This window comes from Danio aesculapii, chromosome 18, assembly GCF_903798145.1.
Source record: "Danio aesculapii chromosome 18, fDanAes4.1, whole genome shotgun sequence".
Classification (NCBI taxonomy): domain Eukaryota; kingdom Metazoa; phylum Chordata; class Actinopteri; order Cypriniformes; family Danionidae; genus Danio; species Danio aesculapii.
In genome coordinates this window covers 12,217,575-12,242,656 of record NC_079452.1, presented here as the reverse complement: position 1 = coordinate 12,242,656, position 25,082 = coordinate 12,217,575, and the positions used below count along the sequence as shown (strand labels likewise).

General features: G+C 39.5%; 2 protein-coding genes across 2 annotated transcripts in view; one reads left to right on the top strand and one right to left on the bottom strand.

The window, feature by feature from the left end:
- Window positions 1–25,082, bottom strand: part of veph1 (ventricular zone expressed PH domain-containing 1) — a 153,454-nt gene that overhangs the window by 109,186 nt on the left and 19,186 nt on the right. The window lies entirely within an intron of this gene.
- ptx3a (pentraxin 3, long a) lies at window positions 5,731–16,260 on the top strand. The gene is made up of 3 exons (XM_056478101.1): window positions 5,731–6,028; window positions 8,324–8,878; window positions 14,138–16,260. The coding sequence occupies exons 1-3, from the start codon at window positions 5,878–5,880 to the stop codon at window positions 14,767–14,769; spliced, it is 1,338 nt and encodes a 445-aa protein (XP_056334076.1). The 5' UTR covers window positions 5,731–5,877; the 3' UTR covers window positions 14,770–16,260.

The following is a 25,082-nucleotide window of genomic DNA, read 5'->3' as shown; positions in this document are numbered from 1 at the left end:
GAAAAATATTCCATCCTCAAAACCATATACATAACATTTTATTTAATTATTAATATCTGCACTGCTGTAAAATCATTTTGCTTGTCAGAAATGTTCCTTTAAATCAGCTGAACTAGTAAAACATTTAGTTCAGTACAGCAAACAACAAAGTACACTCCATGTACAACACATGACAAAAACAGATTTCAAGGGAATGATGAATATCCAGGTGTTCATTTTAATATTTCCTTCCTTCTCAGCCCACCTCTCCAGTTGTACGTGTGTGGTAGTCATGGAACATACAGCGCCATTTCAAATCTCGATTAGAGGAGCTCATTGTCTGAGCTTTGACTCAATTATGGTGTAGGTGCTGTGGGAATTTCCTCATCAGCGCTTTTCACTCCAAGGTGGCAGATCGACGGCATTAGCCAAGATTGACCTTCCGCTGTGCTCCCTTCAGACAACGAGAACAGTCATTCACATTTGTACTGTCCAGTGAGTAGCCCTCCCCTGAGTTCACATTCAGATACGCCTCCGTCGTTTTTTTGCACCACAATAGTATATGTCATCAACAGAGAACCGCATTACTGTGGGAAATGAGACACTGCTGGGCATATGCTCTTCGTCACTGACAATTCATGCAGATTTTGAGAATGCTAATAAGTTAAATGAGTGTTAATGGACTGATGACTAATATAAGCGGTCGTTTACATGACAACCTTTTCAGCCAAAAGTGAAAAATTCATGCATTTTGCCTGTTCATTTACACAACAACGGCATTTGTGTAACTGAAAACGGGTTTCAACGTGGAAATTTTTGAAAACACAGAGGCCACTGTCGACTGAATGACTGACCGACTGATAATCCAACCCTCAGCCTTCCCTAAACCCAAACGATAGTGTTTTCAAAAGCACCGATTGACCCTCCCCCCACCTTCCCTAAACCCAACCGACAGTATTTTTTAAAAAGCAATCCAGAAAATGAAAAGCCCTTGCAGTCGCTTGATTTTTCCCACATTTTCAGATCTTTTCACATTCTCACCCTGTTATTAACTTGTTTATTTTATTTTTGCCTTTTGTTTTACTTTTACCTGCTTTCTGGAACGGTTCTTCACCAGACTCAAACCCCGTCATCGCGGTCAACTCCCCTCTGCGTCTCAAGTCCACCGATGTATGTGGTGAGCTACTGGGCAAGCTGCTGACACCGGAAAAGCCACAGTATCCACACGGACGTAAGTGGTCAGCTGGTAGCGCAAAAACAAACAGAAGCCAGCAGCGGCATCATACCACCCCTAGCATTCATTTTAAAGACGAAATGCAGACATACGTAGCTCTGGCTACATAATTTGTGCTCTCCAGAAATGTATATGGGGGTACATTTTCACAATGAGCCTGTATTGGAAAAAACAAAAGAGATCTTCTCTCCACTGGTTGTCATTCAAGTTCAGGATTGATTTTAAGATATTATCCCTGGTTTTAAAAGTATACGCAACTCTTCCCCAAAATACTGTATATCAGTGAGCCCTTAGGGTCTAAATGTTGGTTTACACTTCTGCATCGAATGATCTGTGTGACCCTTGTCGCATATCTTGTACATTGCCACTTTGGCGTGTTGTTTGTGTTGCTCTGCAATAACATTTCCGAAATGCTAGTTGGCAGTGAGGTTATGATCCTCTGAAACAAAGAAGTTGAAGTCGTTGTGTCTGTTTAAACACCGAAAACAAAAGTCTATGAAAAAGAAGACATTATGCACGTGTATATGTGTTAAGGGAGGTGTAGATTCAAGGCAAGTGCAAGCAAACACACAATAAACACAAATACTAGCCTGGGATATGAAATACAGTATTTTTCGCAGATGTGTAAATGCAGATTGTTTGCAGACAAAAATGTTGTCGTGTAAATGAAAACTTTTTTTTAAAATAATATTTTAAAATTATTATTAAAATTATTTTTGGCAACATCGTTGTCATGTAAATGTAGATTACAGACTTGTTGGTGCGCCCATGTTATTGCAAACCTGGCTGACATAAGCAGAAAAATTCATCTGTTGATGTAAAATGCATTCTGAGTTGCAGACATATTAATGTGTGGCCTCATAAAAGATACATGTCATGGGGGAATTCTATTTCCATAAAACTCCACTTTTGTCCTGCATGTGAAATAAATCAATCTTGAACTGGCCCCAGAGCTTTAAAGGGCACCAAATTATTTGCAGTTGGGTGTGGAGTCTTTGTTTCTGGGGAAATGCGCGTGACTGTGAAAGTGGTGCCTGCCATTTGCACAAAAATGACAGCAAATTTCCATGAAGCAAACTCCAGCACCCCCCCAAATCCTCTCCTCCCCCAACCATCCATAGTAGAAACAAGAAATACTATGGAAGTCAATGGCTAATTTCTTCAACATTCTTCAGTTTCCTTTGTGTTCAACAGATGAACGAAACTCAAACATGTTCGGAATAGGTGGAGGAAGAGTAAATGGTGGCAGTATTTTCATTTTTGAGTGAATAAAATAACAAAATATAAAACAGTTTTGCATAAACAGTCGAATCAATTATTCAGATATTTAGGGGTTTTGAACAGGGGTCCTAATCAGCAGATCCTAATCTGGAATCAGAAGCATCTTTGGTTTATAGGAACACCATTTGGACTACGGGAAAGTAGTTAGGTATATGACAAGGGCTAGACAAGGGACTTGGCTTTATGCCCATTCACATTTACAGACATTTTAACTCAATGGTGGTCTCCAGGTTAATATACATGGCTGCTACTTGCTAGTTAGCTGCAAAACAGATCCCAGCTTTTGAAAATCTGATTACATATGAAAAACATTCACATATGCCAAACATACTGTAGTTTAAGATAAGAGAGATTCTCTGTCACAGGAAAAGACTGCTTAAAAAACTTGAGCCTGAAAATATAAATGACTGCCATATTGAGGGTTGGATGCAGTAATGAGGGTTAAGATGGAAGTCAGATGAAGGGAGAAGTAGTCATAGGAAGCAGCTTTAACAAATGTGAAGGAATGAGTTTAAGAAAAATATGTTTAAGATAGTCTAAAGGCTGATTCAAGCAGAAGTGAACTAACTGATGTGATGTCATATATCCATCCATTTTCAACAGCTCAGTGTTAGCAGGGAACTCAGTTTTCCTTCCTCAGAGGATACCTGGGGATACTCTTCCCGAGGCCCTCAGACTATGCAGTCACTGATTCGATCCAAGACCAACGACGAGATGATCCCAAGGTTACCATATCCTGGACCAGGCCGTATCCTGAGCAGCTACTGTGGTGGTCATGGAGGAGTGGAGAACATGAGACTGATTCCTGTGATGCTCCAGAGACAGACGAGTCTTCGCTGAGGCCAGCTTCCAGCCTCCGCCGCTGAGACTGCAGCTTAAATTAAAAATGGTCGTGCCCAACTGAGTCTGGTTTCTCTCAAGGTTTTTATTCTTCACTTTCGCCAATTAGTGAAGGTTTTTTTCTCTCTCCGCTGTCGCCACTAGCTTGCATGGTTCAGGATCTGTAGAGCTGCGCATCGTTGGTTTTGCTCTTCAGTGTTTGGACTCTCAGCGGTGATTTTAAACCACACTGAACTGAGCTAAACTGAACTGAACTTAAACACTACAAACTGAACTACACTGTTCCTATTTACTATGACCTTTTATGTGAAGCTGCTTTGACACAATCTACATCGTATAAGCGCTATACAAATAAAGGTGAATTGAATTGGATTGAATTGAATTCAGAGACAATGCCTCCAGCTCTACCAGGGGGATCCCAAGGCGTTCTCCAGGCAAGGCGAGACATAGTCCCACCAGCATGCAGGCATCCAGGAGGCATCCGAAACAGATGCTCGAGCCACTTCTACTCTAAATTCTTCCTGGGTAACGAGTTCCTCACCCTCTGTGATGCCGTGTAGATCAGTCGATCCATCAGCGAATCGCTTTTATGTCAACTCATAGACAGGCCGGCGGATAGACGTGACTTTGAAACACTCCCTGTCCCTGTATCTGTGTTTGCACTCAGTGAACATCAGTGAAGATTGGTGAACTGATGACCTTCACAGCCAATAAGTTAGCGAAAAATTGATGTTTTTTAAATTTCAGTACTGATTGGTACCATAATTTCAGTGTTGTGACAACACTAGGGTGCGCCCTGCCACCCTGCAAAGGAAGGAAGGCTTATTTCAGTTTCTTGCATCTGAGATCTTGATATTTCGGTCATGACTCAAAGCTCATGAGAAAAGAACTGTACTGTAGAATGACCAGTAAATCAAGAGCTTTGCCTTTCAGCTCAGCTCCTTGACCACTACAGACCAGCACATTGACCACATTGCTGACGCCACTGCACCAATCCATCTGTCAGTCTCACGTTCCATCCTTCCCTCGCTTATGATCAAATCCCCAACACAATTGACGTGATGTCATTTTGAACAAAATCAGGCCAAAACAAAACTGTATTTTTAATTTGTTGCAGTGGGTAGAAGCGGCTTGTCAAAGTGAGCTTTTCAGAAAAGTTTGCTCTAGTAGTAAACTGCCATTGGCAGTTGATTATGTAATAGGTGGGTGTGGCTCTGGGTTTCCATAATCTTTCATATTAAACTAAAATTTGGTGTCGTTGTCACAGATGTTTAGGCAACACAGGCTTATTGTAGATACGTACCCAGGTCTACATTTCTGGAGATCGCAAAATATGTACCCAGAGGTATGTATGGCAGCATTTGCTGTGTAAAACAAATACTATGGGACGGTATGATGCCACCGACATCTTCGGTTCCGTTCCACGCTACCGCTGACCGCTTACCTCCATATGGACGGCTTTTCTGGTGTCACCAGTTTACCCATTAGCTCGTTGCATATGCCGATGGACTTGGGATGCAGAGTCGAGTGGACTGCAATGTTCAGATCTGGCAAATAACGGTTTCAGAAACCACATAAAACAAAAGTAAAAAATAAAATTTTAAATTAATAACAGGCTGAAAATGTGGTAAAATATGAAAACGTAAAAATCACATGGCCCCAGCGGCTTTTCTTTTCTAGATTGCTTTTGAAAACACTATCGGTTGGGTTTAGGGAAGGGGGTGGGTGGGTCAGTTGGCCCCTGGTAGATTTTTTGTGAGAACAGGACACACAAATGGCATGTACAAGAGAAATTTGAGATCATCAAAATGTGTACACAGCAGCCCCTGCTGGATATGCAAGAACAAAAACTTCAAGTAGATGTTCCTCTAAGTACGTATTTGGCAATCTCCACAAATGTAGACCTTGGTACGTATGCACAATGAGCCTGAGTTTTGTTTAGGACAAAAACTTATTTTACCATGGAAAAGATGCAATTCATCACGTCTCAGCATCACGTCACATCGAGTTAGATAATGATGTAAGGGTTAAATTACTGTCATGGTCTTAAATAATATTCTTAAACAATTACTTTTGATTTTATCCATACTGTGGTATAGAAATAGGGTGGCATTTATGATTTAACAGAGAACAACTTACTTTCAATACAGAAATTCCCAAGACTTTTCCAGACCACTATTTCAAAATTCACTGCTATTTCCAGGTTTCCTTACATCTTTCCCAACATCCACCCCCAACATCTCTCCCTCTCTCTCCTTTGCCTGTGCTGCGGGAGCTGAACAGCAATATGACTACCCAAACTACCTCCAACGAAGAATTTCTCACTGGAGAAACTCTCTCTCTCTCCCCCAGCACTCTCTCTCTCTCAGCGCAATGTTTATATAGACCACAGAGCTGCTCTATCAGGCTCAGTTGCCTTTCAGCTGCAGTTCACCAAACAAGCAGGAGTCCAGCCAACCAATTGCTCAGCATCTAACAAGGAGGACGATCAGAGAGGACAAAGACAATTATACACGAAAACTGAGTCTTGCTCACATTCACACATGGCCAGCAAGTCCATGCGGACATTCCTCCAGGCCATGTGTCTGGTGGCTTCATTGTCCATGGCCATATCTGACAATTATGACGATGAAATCGAAGTGGGCTTTGGACACAATTATTTTAATGAAATACCTGATGAGGACCAGCCAGAAGGTGAGTAACCATTAGAAAGAAATCAGAGATCAGTGTTAGATGTGGGTTAAAGTAACATGGAAGTGCTGACAGGACAAATAAACAGACTTGAATACAACTCATCTATCCTTTCAGAAAGGAGTTAATTCAGTAAGGAGAAAGAGATTTGTGAATGCTGGAATATTTCTTGTATTTTAACAAAACGCATGATGTGATATCAATTACATAAATGTTTTAATTGTGCATTAACTGATTGAATACTGTAGTTGATTATTGTCTTTTGGGTATGCTACTGTATAAGTTTCTGCCAAACAGAACTCAATGGAGTGACACAGAAAGAGAGAAAATAACATGCATATTATTAACATATTGGCTGTATAGTAACTATAAAGTACATATTGTACATGATCTTATTCTACATCCCTAATCCTACCCAATACCTAAACCCAACTACTACCATAACAACTACTATTAAGCAACAAATTAGGAGTTTATTGGAGCATAAGTCATAATTAATAACTTGTTAATAGTGAGAACGGAACCTTAAAATAAAGTGACCGTAAAGTTTACCATGTCAAATTAAAGCAAAAGTGCTCATCCCTTTATAAGTGAAAATTTGCATATAATCAATCTGATAATGAAATGTATCTTACACTGTAAAAATGCTGGGTTCCACACAATTCCTTCATGTTGTCCCAACACAAATCCATTAAGTTAACTTAAGTGTTTTTACAAATTTAAGTGGATTGAACATAAAACAATGAAGTAGTCCCAAAAAAACCCTCAAGGATTGAGTTGATTCAGATCATTTTAAATTAGTAGTTTGAACAAACAGCAAAACAAGTGTATTTTTGAGCATATTTTTAGTGTATAACGAAATGCTACGTTTTAAAGACAATCGATTTTAGATTGTTGTCAGCAAAGTTATTTGCATTTTGAACACTCACTTCTATAGTATTGAAGTCACTTTTAAATGTTTGACACTTTTTGACAATACTGTGAGGAGGCTTAGCAAATTATTGGTTGCAAAACTTGATCGTCTTTATTAAAGTTCATGTTCTTTAATAAGAGTTAGGAAGAGCCATGCATTAAAAAAATGTTTCTTGCTTGTTCAAACTACTTAAACTGAAACAACCCAAGTATTGAGATTTTCTTTGGACAACTTAATTGTTTTATGTTTAACCTACTTAAATTTTGTTAAGTTAATTTAATCTTAGTTAATTTGTTAAGACAACATGAATGATCTGTGTGGAACCCTGCAGTTTTTACAGTGAGTACGTTTACATGGACACCAATAATCCGATTTTAATACGATTAAGACAATACCCTGATTAAAAGTCTACCATGTAAAGAGCAATTTTTTATTAATTTAATCAGATTACAGTCATAATCAAACTAAACAGAAATCGGATTAATGCATGTGGAGTATGCTGATTTTTGTCACTTTATTGAAATTCAGTACAGACATATAAACACCGCAATCAAACTATTACCGTCATGTAGGATTTTCGCCACATTTTGTGACAGGATAGTCTATACACACGGCTGCTTGACATGATTCTCTGCACTTACTGAGTCAGTGAAGGACTACAGACAAACGCATTGCGAAATACAGAAGTTTTTTTCCATACGGTGTGCGATATCAAATTCCATTAAAACAACACTCTTTCATTGGCACCAATGGCGATGGTAGTGGTAGTGGTAGTCCGTCGACACATGTCCAGTGCTCACGGCGACCTGAGTTTGATTCCCGCCTCGAGGTCCTATGCCGATCCTTCCCCTCTCTCTGCTCCCCACACTTTCCTGTCAATACTCTACAGTCCTATCAATTAAAAGTAAAACCCCCTAAAAATAATAAAAAATATATAATAATAAGTAAATAAACAGCACTTTTTCAGCAGTTCATTCTCGCATCCAATATCTCGTTTGTCACGGGGGCATCCATGAAATGTTCCCAAACGAAAGTGAAAGTGCCAAACTGCAGTTACAGTCGACAAATTAATAATGAAACACCCAAAATTACATGAAACTTTGGAGGAAACATGAATTGCGCGGTGACGCAATGACGTTAATCAAAGTATGTGCTGTAACATGTAAAACGAGATCATAAAAGGAACATCTAAAGAGTAACTCATGTAAACACCTTAATCTTATTATTGCCTTATTAAGTTTAAGGCAAATAATTTGATTACCGATGCCTATGTAAACATAGTCAGTGTGTGGCACTTCACTATGAACCCTTTACACATATCACCTGAAACACATGTCATATAAATGTACTTTTCTCTCTTTATGTGTTTGTCTTTTCTCTCTTAGACGAGACCCCCACACCGTCCCCTGAACCCTGCAAAAATACAGCCTTTACCAAATGGGATAAACTCTTCACAATGCTGGAAAATTCCCAAATGAAAGAAAACATGCTCCTGCAGTACACCGATGATATCATCAAGGTGGAGCTGCAAAATCTGAGAGGAGAGATGATACAGTTTGTGGCACAGTATGGCGGCTCTTGCGCATCCGCAGTTGAGAGCTCGGTTCGACGGGCCGGGACTCAAGCAGAGTCACGTCTGCAGAACGCTCTGGACCGTGCGCGAGAGGTTTCAGCTGATCGCTACGAGCAGCATGATGCAGTCCTGCAGCAGCTACTGGCAGTCAGCGTAAACCAGGCTGCACAGCTTGATCGACTGGAGAAGGGCTGCTTAAAATCGGGGGCTTTCAAAAACATCCAAACCCGACATCTCATGCAGGATGTGACAGAGAATGGTGGGAAGTTGGAGAAGAGTCTGGAAACCATCTCCAGTGAGTTGCAAAGCATCCGGGAACAGATGAGCCTTTACACCAGATCAGCTTTTGCTAATAAGCTTCCATCAGGTGAGATGATCTATAGATATGTTTCCTACCACCTACTTGTGTGTTCATTTTGGAATATTGCATAAAAAATGCTTAATAGAAATGCCAAGGCGCAGATAAATTTGGAAAACTTGCATAAAAACCTATGCACACAACTGAGTAGGATAAACTTTTTATTCGATAAGAAAAATGTGCATAAACTGCGATTGAAAAGGTCATGTGATTTTGTTTTTAACAGATCATATGGTAAAAATATTTTAGGGGATAAAACATTAATGGACAAACCAGCAGACCGACCACATCCTTTGGTCATTCTTAAATGCTTTAGCCAAATTCAATCAAAATAGTTCGGTATTATTTAAGAATTGAATTTGACTTATCTTCAATGGTTGCGCTCCCAAAGAGCAGTCTCATGCTTTCAAAATACATTTTGTCTTCTTCTTCTTAGGCACAATTAATTTATTATACAAGTAAAATGGCCCACTGTTGCTTCTCCTTACCAGCAAATTCCGTTTTTTGGGAAGTGAAGATTTTGTTCTAGAAATGGTGCTTTATTCACAAATGTTTATGCAATCTTTTAGTTCAGTTGTAATATTTGGATGGAAGCAACTTTTGATGTACACTCTTGTCGTCAATCCCAGTTGTAAGAGCAAAAAATAATAACTTCTAGTTGATCATTTGGAAAAGTGGCAGAGGGTAGATTTTTCTGATGAATCATCTGTTGAACTGCATCCCAATCATCACAAATACAGCAGAAGACCTAATGGAACCTGCATTAACCCAAGATTCTCACAGGAATCAGTCAAGTTTTGTGAAGGAAAAATCATGGTTTGGGGTTACATTGAGTATGGGGGCGTGCGAGAGATCTGCAGAGTGGATGGCAACATCAACAGCCTGAGGTATCAAAACATTTGTGCAGCCCATTACATTACAAACCACAGGAGAGGGCAAATTCTTCAGCAGGATAGCGCTCCTTCTCATACTTCAGCCTCCACATCAAAGTTCCTGAAAGCAAAGAAGGTCAAGTTGGTCCAGGATTGGCCAGCCCAGAAACCAGAAATGAACATTATTGAGCATGTCTTGGGTAAGATGATGGAGGAGGCATGGAAGATGAATTCAAAGAATCTTGATGAACTCTGGGAGTCCTGCAAGAACACTTTCTTTGCCATTCCTGATGACTTTATTTGTTATTGAGTCATTGCAGAGATGTACGGATGCAGTCCTCCAAGCACATGGGAGTCATACACAATATTAATTATTTTTCCACTACACCATGACTTTATATTCTATACTGTACATTATTTCTGTTAAGTGACAAGACTTTTGTCTAAGTAAAGTCAGACCTTAATGTTCTAATTAAATCATTAATAATCAAGGCATGATCATATTTTATTTTGGTAAAATAAGCGTAATCTAGAAGCCTTTGCCTTTCATATAAGCCACTTCTGATACCAAATGATCAACTAGAAGTCAAGTTATTACTTGTTGTTCCTAAAACTTGGATAGGTGACAAGACTTTTGTCAGGTAGTCTAGCAAGCAAATGCAGCATTTTATTAAGAGGCAAGATGAGCCTCAAGAAAATACAAGAAACATCTTTAACTGGATTAAAAACATGCATCACCGAAAGACTAAAAGGTTTACCAATGAGCTATGAATGGTTCTGATAACAAGCCACACTGTGTATAGGAAAGGAAAACCAATTTATGTCTTTGATTCTGAACAACAAAGCAGCACGCTTCAACTTCAACACCCTCAGCAAGTATGTTGCTTTGCTTGAGATAATCTTTTGAGCTCAATTTGGACAGGACTGAAAGAGACCGCCAAGGTGACGATTCTGCTTTGGGGCTGTAAATTTTGAGCTGTAAATCTGCGATTTATACAAAACACATGCTACGATCAAACCACCAGCCAACTTAGCTGACTAACACAAACATAGAGTATGTCAACTCATACGACCCCTGAGCAGACCACCATCATCACCCCAAGGTAGGAGGTTGATATCCCCCAAAATCTGATAAACGTTTAACCCCCCAAGACTTTCTCCGAGCTCCTACTGAGCAGGGAAACAAGCGTTGTCTGCATCGAGAAAAGCTTTCACCTTGTCAGCAAGTCGGATACAGTTTCTAGTCAACTTAAGCTAAAAATGATTTAATCTGCGATACCCATGCCTTCTCCATTAAATAGCTTTGTAGAGGTAGAGTAAATGCAAGACAGAAGGGGGTATAATTATTAACAGCCTTGCAGGGCGACCACACCAAAGCGTCCAGGGGGGAAAACAAAACCAGATGAGATTGTTTAAACAATGACTTTGCCTCCCTCCATCTTCCCAATGCAGGAAACCCAAGACAAATGTAATGAAAATATTATAAGCTACGGTAGGAAAGGAGAGCTGTAGCCTGTCATATCAAAGCAATCACCTATGAGAGAGAAAACGGACCTATCCAAACCCCATTAATTCCTTTTACAACTGTTACTCCTAGTTAAAAATCCTCTAAATGGTTATGCAAGCTATTCATGTACAAAACTGACCATCCGTATAAAACATGCTCATGCAAGTATGAACTTACAACATGCAACCGCAAAGAAGACAAAAGCAAACATTCACAGACTGTATCTTGTGTTCTGCTCTTTTAGGAGGCTCACTTGTAGCAAAACTTGGACGGGATCCACAATGACTAAATGTTTACTCTGAAAATCATTACTCTGAATACCGCTATTACAATATAAAGGATGGACTGAAGATTACATCACAAAACTGACCTTTTATTATTGTAAAAGAAAAGATTAAACATTGTGATGGAACCTCCTTAAAAGATTTGTACAGTGTAAAGGTTATTCGCAGAAAATGATACGTCTTCCGCAACCATGGTTAGTGTGATTTCACCAAGTAGGACATGTTCCTGGATAAACATCCATGTTGATCATGGACCAACATTCTAATCAGCCAATCAGCATTAAGGGATATGTTTATAGCTTATGTTAAATTTAGGTTTTCGGTCAGGGTTATGTTCTTCTACAACATTATCTAATATTACTCCCCTCTGATTTTGGGAATAATTTACAGTTAGGGTTAGGATAAGGGGTAGGGATAGGTATGGATTACATTTTCAAACAGGAATGTGTTCTAGAATTGCATCCTACTTGACAAAATTACACCCACCCCACAATCAAACGCAACTAGAGATAGACAGTGTAATGGTTTTCTCCAAATTTCCTTCTAATGGGGCGTTTACATCAGATGAGGCTTGCGCAATCTATTCACCCATATTTAGATGAGTGAACATTTTAAGTTTACTCGCTTCATTTGCATGTCAAATTGGCTTCATTTGGACATGAAACTCACTTCACAACAGACGTGATTTGCTTCATGGGAGGGGAGTCTGTCTGCCTAGCGATTCCAGTTTCATCACTAATGGCTGACATGGATGTTATTGAGAGAGTAGCTGTGCTTTATGTGATTTAAAGGGGAAATGAAGCACTCAAGTTTACATTATTTTGTATATTGGTTTCCACTTTAAAGAAAATATATTAAACAAACTCAATTAAATGTAACCATTTAGCGGAAAACAACAAGTTTTACAATAGCTTTTAGACCAAGGGCGCCGTCATCTTGGAATATCGCTGTGTCTAACATCATGGGGTCGGTTCCGTTCCCTCAGCTGAACAGATACAGTGGAAGTAATGGACTGAAAACAGAGACTGCAAAGCCTAATTTAACCCAGTGCATGAAGTTGTGGATGTGGAGCTGGTGCAAATACAAGCATCAGATGTGTGTCTAATACAAAAATCAAAAATTATTCTATTTTTCTTTTTCCCAGTTCGCTTTGCTCCACTCTCTGTATTACGGTGTCTGACAGCCTGTATGGGTTTCAACCAGGTCCAGTGCTGACGTAATGGGGCGGGTACTTTCACTTTTCACTACTACAGCTGCTCACCTCTGCTCGTGTTCAAACCAAACTAAGATTAGCGCGGTTTTTCACATGGCAGATTTTTACGTCCATGTTGAGAGACTGAATTGATCAACTTGAAGAGGGAATATGTCTTGACATAATCCACACAGACGTGACTTAGTTAAGCGTGAAGTCATGTATCATTTTAATTGTGGCATTAGTCTGAAAGTAAATCCCCTCGTCAGGCAGCGCTGGAGCAATGTGAGAGAGTGAACCAAACCGCCTCAAATGAAAAGTATTACCATTGTATTAAGTAAAATACACAATTTTAGACACTTAAATGCTTGTATTTGTTGTATCTGCATCAGCTTCGCGATGCATGTTCACAACTTCATGCACTGGGTTAAATTAGGCTGTCTAGTCTCCGTGTTCAGTTCGTTACTACCATGATTGAAACCCATATAGGCAGTCAGGCAGCGTAATACAGAGAGTGGAGCAAAGCACATCAAATGATCAGTAATTAAAAGGGAAAAAAGAAAACTAGAATAAATTTATATTTTTATATTAGACACACATCTGATGCTTGTATTTGCACCAGCTCCACGTCCACAACTTCACGCATTAGGTTAAATTAGGCTTTGCAGTCTCTGTGTTCAGTCCATTACTTCCACATTACCAACCCTGTGATGTCAGACACAGTGATATTCCAAGATGGTGGCACCCTAGGTCTAAAAGCTATAGTAAAACATGTAGTTTTCTGCTAAATAGTTAAATTAATTGAGTTTAATATATTTTCATTAAAGTGGAATCCAATGTAAAAAATATTGTAAACTTGACTGAGTTCATTTCCCCTTTAAGAAGCCTAAAAAACAGCATAGATTAATTCGGCCAACCATGTATGGATCCATTAGATCCTTCAGAAGTACACCCAGCTCTGTAAGTTCATCAACTCCTTCTGAAGCTGTGGCTCGATGATGAGCACTTTCAGCGGTACTTCCGGCTGAGCCAGTCCCAGTATGAGCGGTTGTCCTGGTCGATAGGAGGATTTCCCCTCAATACACCAACTACAGGTTCTACCTCATAATCATGCCCCTACTAGAGCAAGCTCCTGATTGGAGCGGTGTGAAAATCTGGTGAAGTTCTACTTTGCTCTACAACTCTAGCGGTTCGCATGAATCACGCATTAAGCGCATCAAACACACGTAATTCGCACCTCCTCATTTACGCGAATAGTGCTGCAGGATGTCTTATCGCATCTCTGCATTTATTTAACATGTAAACACTCAAGCATGATGCTTCATCAAAGTCTGGTGTGAACGTACCATAAGAGGAATAAACTAATTTAGCTGACAATATCATTACCCTCTCTCAATTCTGCTTTCTCTCCAGGATGTGACACTGGACTGCTCTTCCCCACACGTTCATCTACAGCTCATGCTGAAGTCTCACCCCAAGGACTGTTCAGGACCAATGCAGTCACCATCTGCCTTTGGGTGAAACCCACTCAGGTCTTCAACAAGACCATCCTCTTTTCGTACAGCACAACTGGCAATGCCTACGAACTCCAGTTGGTGTTGAGTGGACAGAGTGCATCTTTTACTGTAGATGGTGAAAGCCATTTGGTGGAAGCTTCAATAGCAGTGCAAGAGGGTCAGTGGGGGCACCTTTGTGCGTCCTGGAGCTCACAACAGGGCTTGGCCTCTTTGTGGGTGAACGGTCAACAAGCTGCAAGCTCTCCCGGTGTAGCTGAGGGTCATGAGTTGCGCAGCAAAGGAAGTATCCTTCTTGGACAAGAGTATGGACGTCACTATAAGCATCTCAGTACACCCGACACATTTGACGCAGAGCTGGCCTTCACAGGGAAGATGACCGGAGTAAACATGTGGGACCGTGTTTTGGATCCAAAAGAGATATCTCAACAGGCCAGGCTGGATGGGGCTGCTTGTGGTAACCGTGGTAATGTTGTGGCATGGGGTGTGTCTGACATTCAGCCAAAAGAGGGTGTCAAGTTATTATACTAATTTCTGTACTGTCTTAACCACCTAAGCCCTGCATACCAATCAGCTGCCAAGCAAGCATTTTTTGTGTTCAAAAGAAGTCTAGTAGTCGTAGATGTGGCTAAAACAAGGGTAAATTTAGGAAAATCTAATAGACATCCAAAATAGACGAGGCACCAAATAGACAAGAATGAATGACAACACATGTCAAGTGTGTATAATCTGTCTATCTGATAACTAGTTTATTTTTGGACTATTGTTAGATGTCTATTAGATAGAAAGTTGCAATTTAGCCTTGTTTTAGCCAAGACATCTATCCTAGCAGGCACAGGACATCAAGATTGATGTTGTACCCCAACAATCTGGGACGTTGCATTTTGTTTGGTAATGAAAAGCGGGTTGACATCAGAACCCAATGTCAGGCTGACGTCAATGTCCAACATTGGACAGACATTTTGGTTACTTTCCATTGCAACCTAAAAACAACAAAATTTCAACGTCTAATAATGTTACATCTTGATGTTGTGTGGACGTTACCAATATGATGTCTATTAGACAGATTTTGGTTGCCATACCTGACATATAAATGCCAGTATTTGACATCAATATGATGTTGGTTTAAGATCTTGGCAAGACTTTGGATTTTGGTCACTTTCCACCACAACCTAAAATAAACCAAATATCAACGTCATTTCACGTCGTTATTGGACGTCAAAATAACATTGTCCTTAGATGCTGGTGACCTAAATCTACCCTAATATTAACGTCTTATGACATTTTGTGTCTGCTGGGATGTTTAGACAACTATTAGATGTCTTTTTAACACAAAATTGCTTGGTGGGTGAGCTCCTACAAGCACATATTAAAAACATGCTTTGCTGCACCTGCACACTACCATCTTTTTGCTTCTTTCCTTAGATGTGCAGAAAATGCTCCCTCATAGGGAAATGTGATTTAGGGTAAACTGGCTGTTGTCAGGCAAGTTCAATGAGTTAAACTGCTGCAAATGGAGGGATGTCATATCCTATTACTTTTTCCAATTACAAAATGATTTAATGGACGTTCTCAATTAAAAAAAAGAGTGAAAGGATTGTTAAAATATATATTATGTATCATTAAACTATTTATCTTGATTGGTATTGTTTACATTCAGATTTGACTTAATTTTTAAACTATTTGTAATATAATCATTCAGTCCAGTGTTATTTTATCTTATGCATTTGTTAAACTATAGGCTATCTGTTAGGTATCTTGTGATGGCCATTTTCAAATATGTTGTTACAGAAGTTCTGCTGATGCATAACTTTTTTGTCGAAGACGGTTGCTTTGTTTTGATGATGATGGAACTGTGGAAAATGTTTACAAATCTTGACTATTTTTGTTTCCGCTGATGTGATTAAATGTTTTATAGAATGTAAATTGTTTTTGTTAAGAGGATAAAATGAATGTATAATGTACATAGATATTTTCCTGAGGACAGGGAGAAACAAACCATAATAAAAGTGTAAACTAAAAGCTAACAATGTCATTCAGGTTCTGTTGAAGGTATGATGAAAGTGTGTTAAATCGATGTTCATTTAATTTTGAATAAAATAGCAAGCAGATGTAGAGTCAAGCTTCAAGGGTAGGGTTATTTCTCAGTTTCTCAGAGTACTTGCAATGGCTCTTCAATATCAGTAAAGTTCTGTCGGTTTCAGAGGTCCAGTATAGACTCACCAGCCACTTTATTAGGTACACCTTACTAGTACCGGGTTGAACTCCCTTTTGACTTCAGAACTGCCTTAATCCTTCATAGCATAGATTCAGCAAGGCACTTTAAATATTTCTCAGAGATTTTGGTCCATATTGACATGATGGCATCACGCGGTTGCTGAAGATTTGTCATCTGCCAATCCATAATGTGAATCTCCCATTGCACCACATCCCAAAGGTGCTCTACTGGACTGAGCTCTGGTGACTGTGAAGGCCATTTGAGTACAGTGAATTCGTTGTCATGTTCAAGAAAGCAGTCTGAGATGATTCGCGCTTTATGACATTATTCTGCTGGAAGTAGCCATCAGAAAATGGGTACACTGTGGTCATGAAGGGATGGACATGGTCAGCAACAATACTCAGGTAGGCTGTGGCGTTGACACGATGCTCAATTGGTACTAATGGACCAAAGTGTGCCAAGAAAATATCCCCCACATCATTACACTACCACCACCAGCTTGAACCATTGATACAAGGCAGAATGAATCTATGCTTTCATGTTGTTGATGTCAAATTCTGACCCTGCCATCCGAACGTCGCAGCAGAATTGGAGACTCATCAGACCAGGCAACGTTATTCCAATCTTCTATTGTCCAATTTTGATGAGCCTGTGCAAATTGTAGCCTCCGTTTCCTGTTCTTAGCTGACATCCGCCTCAAGGTTTAACGTGTTGTGTGTTCAGAGATGCTCTTCTGCACACCTTGGTTGTAACGAGTTGTTATTTGAGTTTCTGTTGCCTTTCTATCAGCTTGAACCAGTCTGGCAAATTCTCATCTGACCTCTGGCATCAACAAAGGCATTTGCGCCCACAGAACTGCTGCTCACTGGATATTTTCTCTTTTTTCGGACCATTCTCTATAAACTCTAAAGATGGTTGTGCGTGAAAATCCCAGTAGATCTGCAGTTTCTGAAATACTCAGACCAGCCTGTCTGGCACCAACAACCATGCCACGTTCAAAGTCACTTAAATCACCTTTCTTCCTCATTCTGATGCTCTGTTTGAACTGCAGCAGATCGTCTTGACCATGTCTACATGCTTAAATACATTGAGTTGCTGCCATGTGATTGGCTGATTAGAAATTTGCGTTAACAAGCAGTTGGACAGTTGTACCTAATAAAGTGGCCAGTGAGTGTAGAGCATGTAATATGGTAAAAGACTATTCAGACAAACATTTCATATCTTATTTTCTTATGAAATCATGCAAAACGATTGCAATAAGTTACACATTAAGACTGTAACCAAGTAAATGCACAGACAAAACACAACGTGTCTGATATTTTACATTTCTAACATGGAACTTAATCAATGATGTGTATGATACAGGCCATGGGTCAGTGTGTAAGAGAAACAAATTGATTTAGCAAAAACTCTCAGAGCGATTAGTAGATCCAGATGGCGTTAAGGAAACTGCATTCTTGAAGGGATATTACTAATGATGAGTATTGCTTGAGGGAGTTTGTGAGCCATTCAAACGCTTTAATCTTTTAAAGACGCTATTTTCCAACTCTACCTTTCCTGCTCCTGCAGCCAGTGTACACACCAGGGGGAACTGTGCCGCTAACACACTCCAGACCACTACAAACACTCACAACCTACATCCGACATGACTTTAACATGAGACCCCTGTGTCGAGGCAGCTACATACTAAGTAAACACAAGAGCTCATGGGGAGACACCTACGCAGTTCGGAAAAACATTTCAAAGAGACTAAATGGGGAGTCGTCTGTACTGCTGAAATGACCACCGTATCTTGTGTTGTAAATGTGGTGTCTTAACTAGCCTTTTATACTAGCCTAAATACAAAGATCACCTTGGGCAATCAGGATCAGCAAGGTATTGCTTGCAAACCTCCAGACCATGACAAGTAAATATCTAACTTGACCACTGTGGAAATTCATTACGGTGTTTTGACTATAGGGTTACTTACCACCAGATGCCAACAAGTCATTGCTGCTGTCAGGAAGGTCATAGTTTCTTTTACCTAACAATATAAATACATTTTTGAAGCCATTTGCCTTATTGAAATTCACACTGTTTGCATATTTTTAGTCAGAACATTCAAAAATACGTTGTGTTGATCACATTTACACACTGCCTCCAAAACAGTCTATCTTTTTTCTGCCTTTTTTGCATTTGTAATACCACAGCTCTTTCATAACGAGGTCTCCATACTCTCTGTGATATCTATTAAGGATTGGATGGACCCAATAAGTCTCTTTCGCTGATAACGGTGTACGATATTCGTATTCATCCGCACATTCGAACTTACTAAAAACTTTCTGCTTAATTCACAACATGTGTTCAAGCACGTAAGCTTGTTCTTATACCTGTTCTACTATTAGTAAATTTGGAGTCTTAAATGAGTATACCTCAGGCGTACGTGATTATTCAGCCCGATCTCATGAGGAAACGTAACTATTTTTACGTTTTGTGTCAGTTTAGTGTCTAATTCAGTTGTACGAAAATCTATAACTTTTAAAAGAAGGCGTGGCACGAAATCTTACCCCTAAACCCCACTGTCATTGGGGGATAAGCAAAATGTACGAATGAGATTGTACGATTTAATCCGAATTAGCCACCAAATCAAAATGTTATGAATTGCCGTGAGAGAGTATTGGATTATTGTATACATGTGGAATTTTTTCATACATTTAAATAAATTTATTATGAATGTCTTTGATGAATCATGATTTATTTGTCTGTATGCATGTTTAGTGGATAAGTCCCAATGTTTACTTCTTTTTTCTTTTTTTTAAGAATAGACAAGACAGCAAAATCACGGTAACTGCTTGGCTCCAGGTACAAGGTTCCACTTTGTGTTGTTTTGATTGTAACTGATTATTCTAAAGTTTCTTTCTGTGATGAATTCTCAGGATAACGAATGCAAAAGCTAAAGTAAAATCGTACACAAAAAAAGTCAGAAACCATGTGCAAAGACCTTGAGCCTAGGCTGAGCATTAAACCAACCCAAGCTCATTCTGAAAATGTATATACATTTCTGGAGAGTGCCAAATACGTCCCAGGAGCTAAATTTTTTTGCAGTTTTTGTTTTCAAAATCCACCATAGGCCACTGTGTATGCTTTTTGAGAAGTCAAATTACTCTCGCGAGTGCCATTCGAGACTGCTGTTCTCGTGTAAATCCACCAGAGACCGCTGTCGACTGACTGATTGACCGATTGACTGACCCACCCTCCTCCTTCCCTAAACCCAATCAATAGTGTTTTCAAAAGCACCAATTGACCCAATCACCCACCTCCCTAAACCCAATCAACAGTTTTAAAAAGCAATCTTGTCTAATTTTTACCCTGTTTTCAGGTTTTACCACATTCTCACCCTTTTATTTACTTATTTTATTTTTTGGCTTTTGTTTTTGTCTTACCCACCTTCTGGAATCGTTCTTCAACAGACTCGAACCCCGTCATCATGGTCAGCTTCTCTCTGCGTCTCAAGTCAGCTGACGTGCATGGCGAGCTACCGGACAAACCGGTAATAGCGGGAAAGCAGTCCACACAGAGGTAAGCAGTCAGCTGGTAAGCGTGAAAAGGAGCTACGTTTTCAGAATGAGCCTGTGTTGTATTAAACACACCATTACAATGAAGAGTTTAACTGTGGCACCAATTAATGAGTCGTGTATGAATCATAGCTTCACTCATTCCTTTGCACTGTTCATCTCAATGATCCTCCACAAAATCTAGCCTGAAACCGATTACCTCACCCCACTTCCTGCACTGTACAGAGGTCGCACGTTATTGCCCCTTTGTGAACCCAAGGGAAGTAGGACAAGAGTGGTGTTAATGAGAGAAGAGGAAAGGAGACTGATTAGGAGACAGACCTCAACAGGAGGCTTGAGGAAAAATGAGGGTGAGCTATTAAGATCTAATAATCCTGCTAGCCGAGGCTCTGTAGTTGTTGCACTATAATGCATGACATATGCAAAAACCACAAAACCTAATATGCTTATACTGGAAACCAAGATCCATAACTTACTATTACTGTAAGTTAAACCAAGTCCCACAGTGAATCATACACAGATGGCAATGTAGGCCACTAATTCCTTCAAAGTTGAATTCTTGGTGTGGTCATTCTGTCCTGGACTGTTTCAGGTAGATTTGAGCAAATATCAACTCTGTAAGTCCTCTGTTTTACATCTCTAGAGCACGCTGGATTCAGTCCAGGGGTTCTGCTGACTTGTGTATCAGTTTTCTGTTCTCACTCAGCCTTCCAAACTGCTGCAGAGGTCCAAGACACAATCAATGGATGCTTGAGAGTATACACGATGCATGGGGTATAAGGAAACCTAAACACATCAATACAAGCTGTTTCATGGTTGTGGTCAGCCAATTGTTGATTGTACCTCAGGCTGAAAAACCTGGGCAACTGTTGAGTTGAAGCTGTCATGACAGTTTCACAATTGAGAGTTATGTAACCAGTACTTGGACGAACATGATGGTCAAGCAGCAAGCCCAGTTTTAAGACAATACACTTCATTTAGATCTCGAACCCCCGTCAACAGTTGAATAATACAAATTAATGCCCAAGAGGGTGCTTCTTCAGCTGAGGCAGTGTTTTTTGTGTGTTGGCAAGAGGAAGATTGTTGAATTTAGAAATAGATGTTGAAAGAAGAATTCATAAACCATTGTGGCATGACTGAATGGATATCCACTGGATAGATAATGGTTTACTGGCTGAAAAAATCCATGTATGAGATAACTGTGGTAAACTGTTTTCATAACGTGCGTGAAGAGTGCATCCAGACAGGGAACATTGCAGAAAAGGCAGTAAAGGCATCAGTCAACATTCATAATGTTTAGCTTTTTACCTGTCAATCTCTTCACTCTACATTGGGATTTCTTTCAGTATACGCTAACAAGCATATCAGATTTATAGACGAAGTCAACTATGTTTATGTTTATGACTTGTAGAGGAATTACACCAAGTGAACAACTAAAATACTCAAAGAGTACAAGAGCAAATATAAACCCCTCTAAAGTTTCTTCACTTGTAGCTCTCCAAGAGTTTTAGGTATTCAACAATAAGATATGAAAAAAACAGACTATTATAAAATATGACAGATAGACCAATCAGCCACTTTAGGAGGTTTTGATCCTGTGGGTCAGCCTGAACACACTCCGGTGACCTACTCACAGCTCCAGCCTCCGGCACCTAGACTGCAGCTCCGTACAGGAAGTTTGGCCAGAGGAGAAATGGTCGTGGCCAACTGAGCCTGGTTTCTCTTGAGGTTTCTTTTTCTTCACTTTCGTCAATTGGTGAAGTTTGTTCCTCGCCACTGTCGCCACTGGCTTGCTTGGTTTGGGAGCTGTGCATCGATGGATTTGCTCTTCAGTGTTTGGACGTTCAGCAGTGAAATTAAACCACACTGAACTGAACTAAACTGAACTTAAACTCTGAAAACTGGACTGACACAGTTTCAATTTACTATAATCTTCAATGTTAAGCTGCTTTGATACGACCTACATTGTAAAAACGCTGTAGAAATGAACATGAATTGAAATCAATTGAAATGTATACCTGTTCAACTCCTCAAAAAATCAGGTTATCACATGACACTATGCACTATACAGCCATTGATATGTGATTAAAAATCCTTTGTTGATGCCAGAGGTCAGAGTCCGGTTCAAGCTGTTACAAACACTTGTTACAACCAAGGCCACACATCCAAACTTGAAGAAGATAAGCTACAGCAGCAGATGATCTCTGTCTGCTATGAACAGGAAGCTAAGGTTTTGGATGATGATTTTACGTGGGCTTGTCAAAACAATAGCTTGGGGAAAATGTTGCTTGGTTTCTGCAAGCTGATTCTACAGTAGATTTGAATGGTAAATTCAGAATTTTATATAAACAAAATGAAATCCATCTTGTCCTCTATCAATGATTCAGGCCAGTGGTGGTCATGTAATGGTGTAGGGATATTTTCTTAGTACACTTTGGGCCCTTTGGCAGGGGCATAGTAATTGGGGGGGGATGCAAAATGCATGGGTCCCAGAGGCTTTGAGGGGCCCACAGTGAAGCTTGAACATGGAACATGTTTTGTTTTTTTGTTTGTTTTTTTTAACCAAGGAATATCCCTGTCTTGAATATGACCAAGAGAGCCTGGAAACTTGTGTGTTGGGCCCAGGATTTCTCCAATAGAGTCTGGCTGCAGAGTTGCACTTGCACTTTCAGGCTTGCTCTCTCAGACTTGCACGCTCAGGCAAGCGCGCTTCCTCTGCAAGTGACATTATTTACAATCGCCACCTGTAGCCACTTGCATGAAAGTCCTTCAGTAATTTAACTTAAGGGTGTCCCTGAAGGGGAAAAATTTCTAGGTAAGGGACTTCATTAAGATCGTTGCAACAAACTTCTTATCTGTCACCCTTACCTAAGTGCCTTTTTTCTAAGCGTTTCACTGTAGTTTCTGGCAACATACAGGGACGCCCGCAGCAGTTGCTATAGTTACGTAAACAGATCGTAACGAACCATGAATGTTTGCCTTACAACAGCTCTGCAGTAATGTTACACATCATCTTTGCCGTTTTCTTTTCGTTAAGCGAGTCGAGACGTTTCCTTATTGAGTCGATCTCGACATTATGTTTGGAGGACCTATAAAACTGGGCTGGGATCATGTAGACTTTTCAAGCTGCACTGAAACTGCGATTTCATATGGATGCATTCCTGCACTTATCAACACGTATAACATTGTATTGGTTTATTTATTAAATGGTTTTATTAAAATTATTTATTTACAGTCCTGTGAGTCTTTTATCTGAAACATTTTTATTTGGGTGAGAATATTTGCATGTTGTGTGTCATTAGTTCAAGGGACCTGATTAGGTCCCTTAAATGTTTTAAGAGGAAATGGTTACTAAGGACTAAAGGGTAATACTTAATGGCAGCCCTAAATTTCTTAAGTTGATCTTTTTTTTTTTCTCCTTGCAACCCAAGTTTTACTAAGAGCACTCTTTACCTTAAACTGAGGGATTTTTTTTTGCTTAAGGACTTTCATTCAAACAAGCCCTGCACTCTCCTGCCACGTCACTAGCATCGACATCTGCATTCTTGTTTGCAATCGTCCTGGGACCTGCTGAATAAAGAATATTTTCCCAAGTCGTTCAAGAATCATTGCTGTAGGCCCATAATGTGTAACCATTAGTTGTAATACTACAACTCCTTGCAATGTTTAAAATAAAAACTAAAATTCTAATTTGCATTAGCCTGTTGTTGTTTTTTTATTTATTCTTAACTGTGGAAGAATACTTCCACTCTGTGTCTATTTAGACCTGATTGTTCATATAATAAATAATAAGCCTTGCTGGTATAAATGTTAATAGTACCCTGCTTTGGTAAATTTACATTAAAGCATTATAATCATATGAACACACAAACCGCTTTTCGTTGTGTCATGGTGTTTATTTTTCGGTTTATTTGTGTTGATTGCAAGTGACATGACAGGAGAGTGCAGGTGTCGATTGTAAATGACGTCACTTGCATAGGAAGCGTGGGTGCCTGAGAGTGCAAGCCTAGAGGTGCAAGTGCAACTCTGCAGCCAGAACCTTCTCGGATTTTCAGCTATGATGATGCCTTAAGAACCAATTTATTATTCAAGTCACACCAACTAACTGACCATGTCCACCACATTATGAGAGTGCATACAGTAGGATAATGTGTCATGGCACTTTCTTCTTACTGAATAATATGTAGGTTAGTGTATGCTCCATTCAGCCGTTTTTGTCAGCTTTGCCTTTAATTAAAGAATTAACCAATTTTATGACATTTGTCGATGTTTTGTGTCAAACTGTTTTGTTTTGTGGCAAGTAGCTAGGCATGGGACGATAACCATTTTCAAGGTATACCATGGTTTGGAAAAGTGAAGGTTTTAAAACTGTCAACATTTTCTGCAATACCGTTACTAAGTTTTGTGTACTATTTTATATTTATATTTTTTTGTTGTTTGTTTTTTAGGACAACATTATCTCCAGCAGAAAAGATATCCAGAGATGTCGTTTTAAATTGTAAAAAATAAATCTGTGTTTGAAATAAATGCAGACAGCAGAATCCTGACATATTTACTGTTCCAAAATATTTTAATGTTTCTCTTAATAAAATACATTGTGATCAGAGGGGGAAAAGTTTTATTTTTACACCCAGTCATTTAAAACGAATATATTTTAGAGCAGTAATCACAATACCGCAAAACCGTAATATTTTATCCAAGGTTACATGCCGTCAGAATCTTATACCGGTCCATACCTACAAGTAGCTATGTAAAAAAAACTAGATCAAGTACATCCAGACAGTTCTTTTTGTAGAATATAGCCCTTCAGTCTTCTACAACTGTGCTCCACTTCACTTGGGGCACCTGTCGGCCTTTATACTGCAATATCAAGCACCTTGATGTACTTCATCCCTTTTACGGCTTATATTTATATAGAAACTTTCCAGCACCTTTCTGGATCTATGCCACTAAAATTAAAGCAGTTTTAAATCCAATATTTGTGAACAGTCTCTCAGAGTGACCCATGCTTGACAACAAGTAGACACAACACCAATTAGATCTTGATCTTCAATGGGCAACAATCTGTAGTG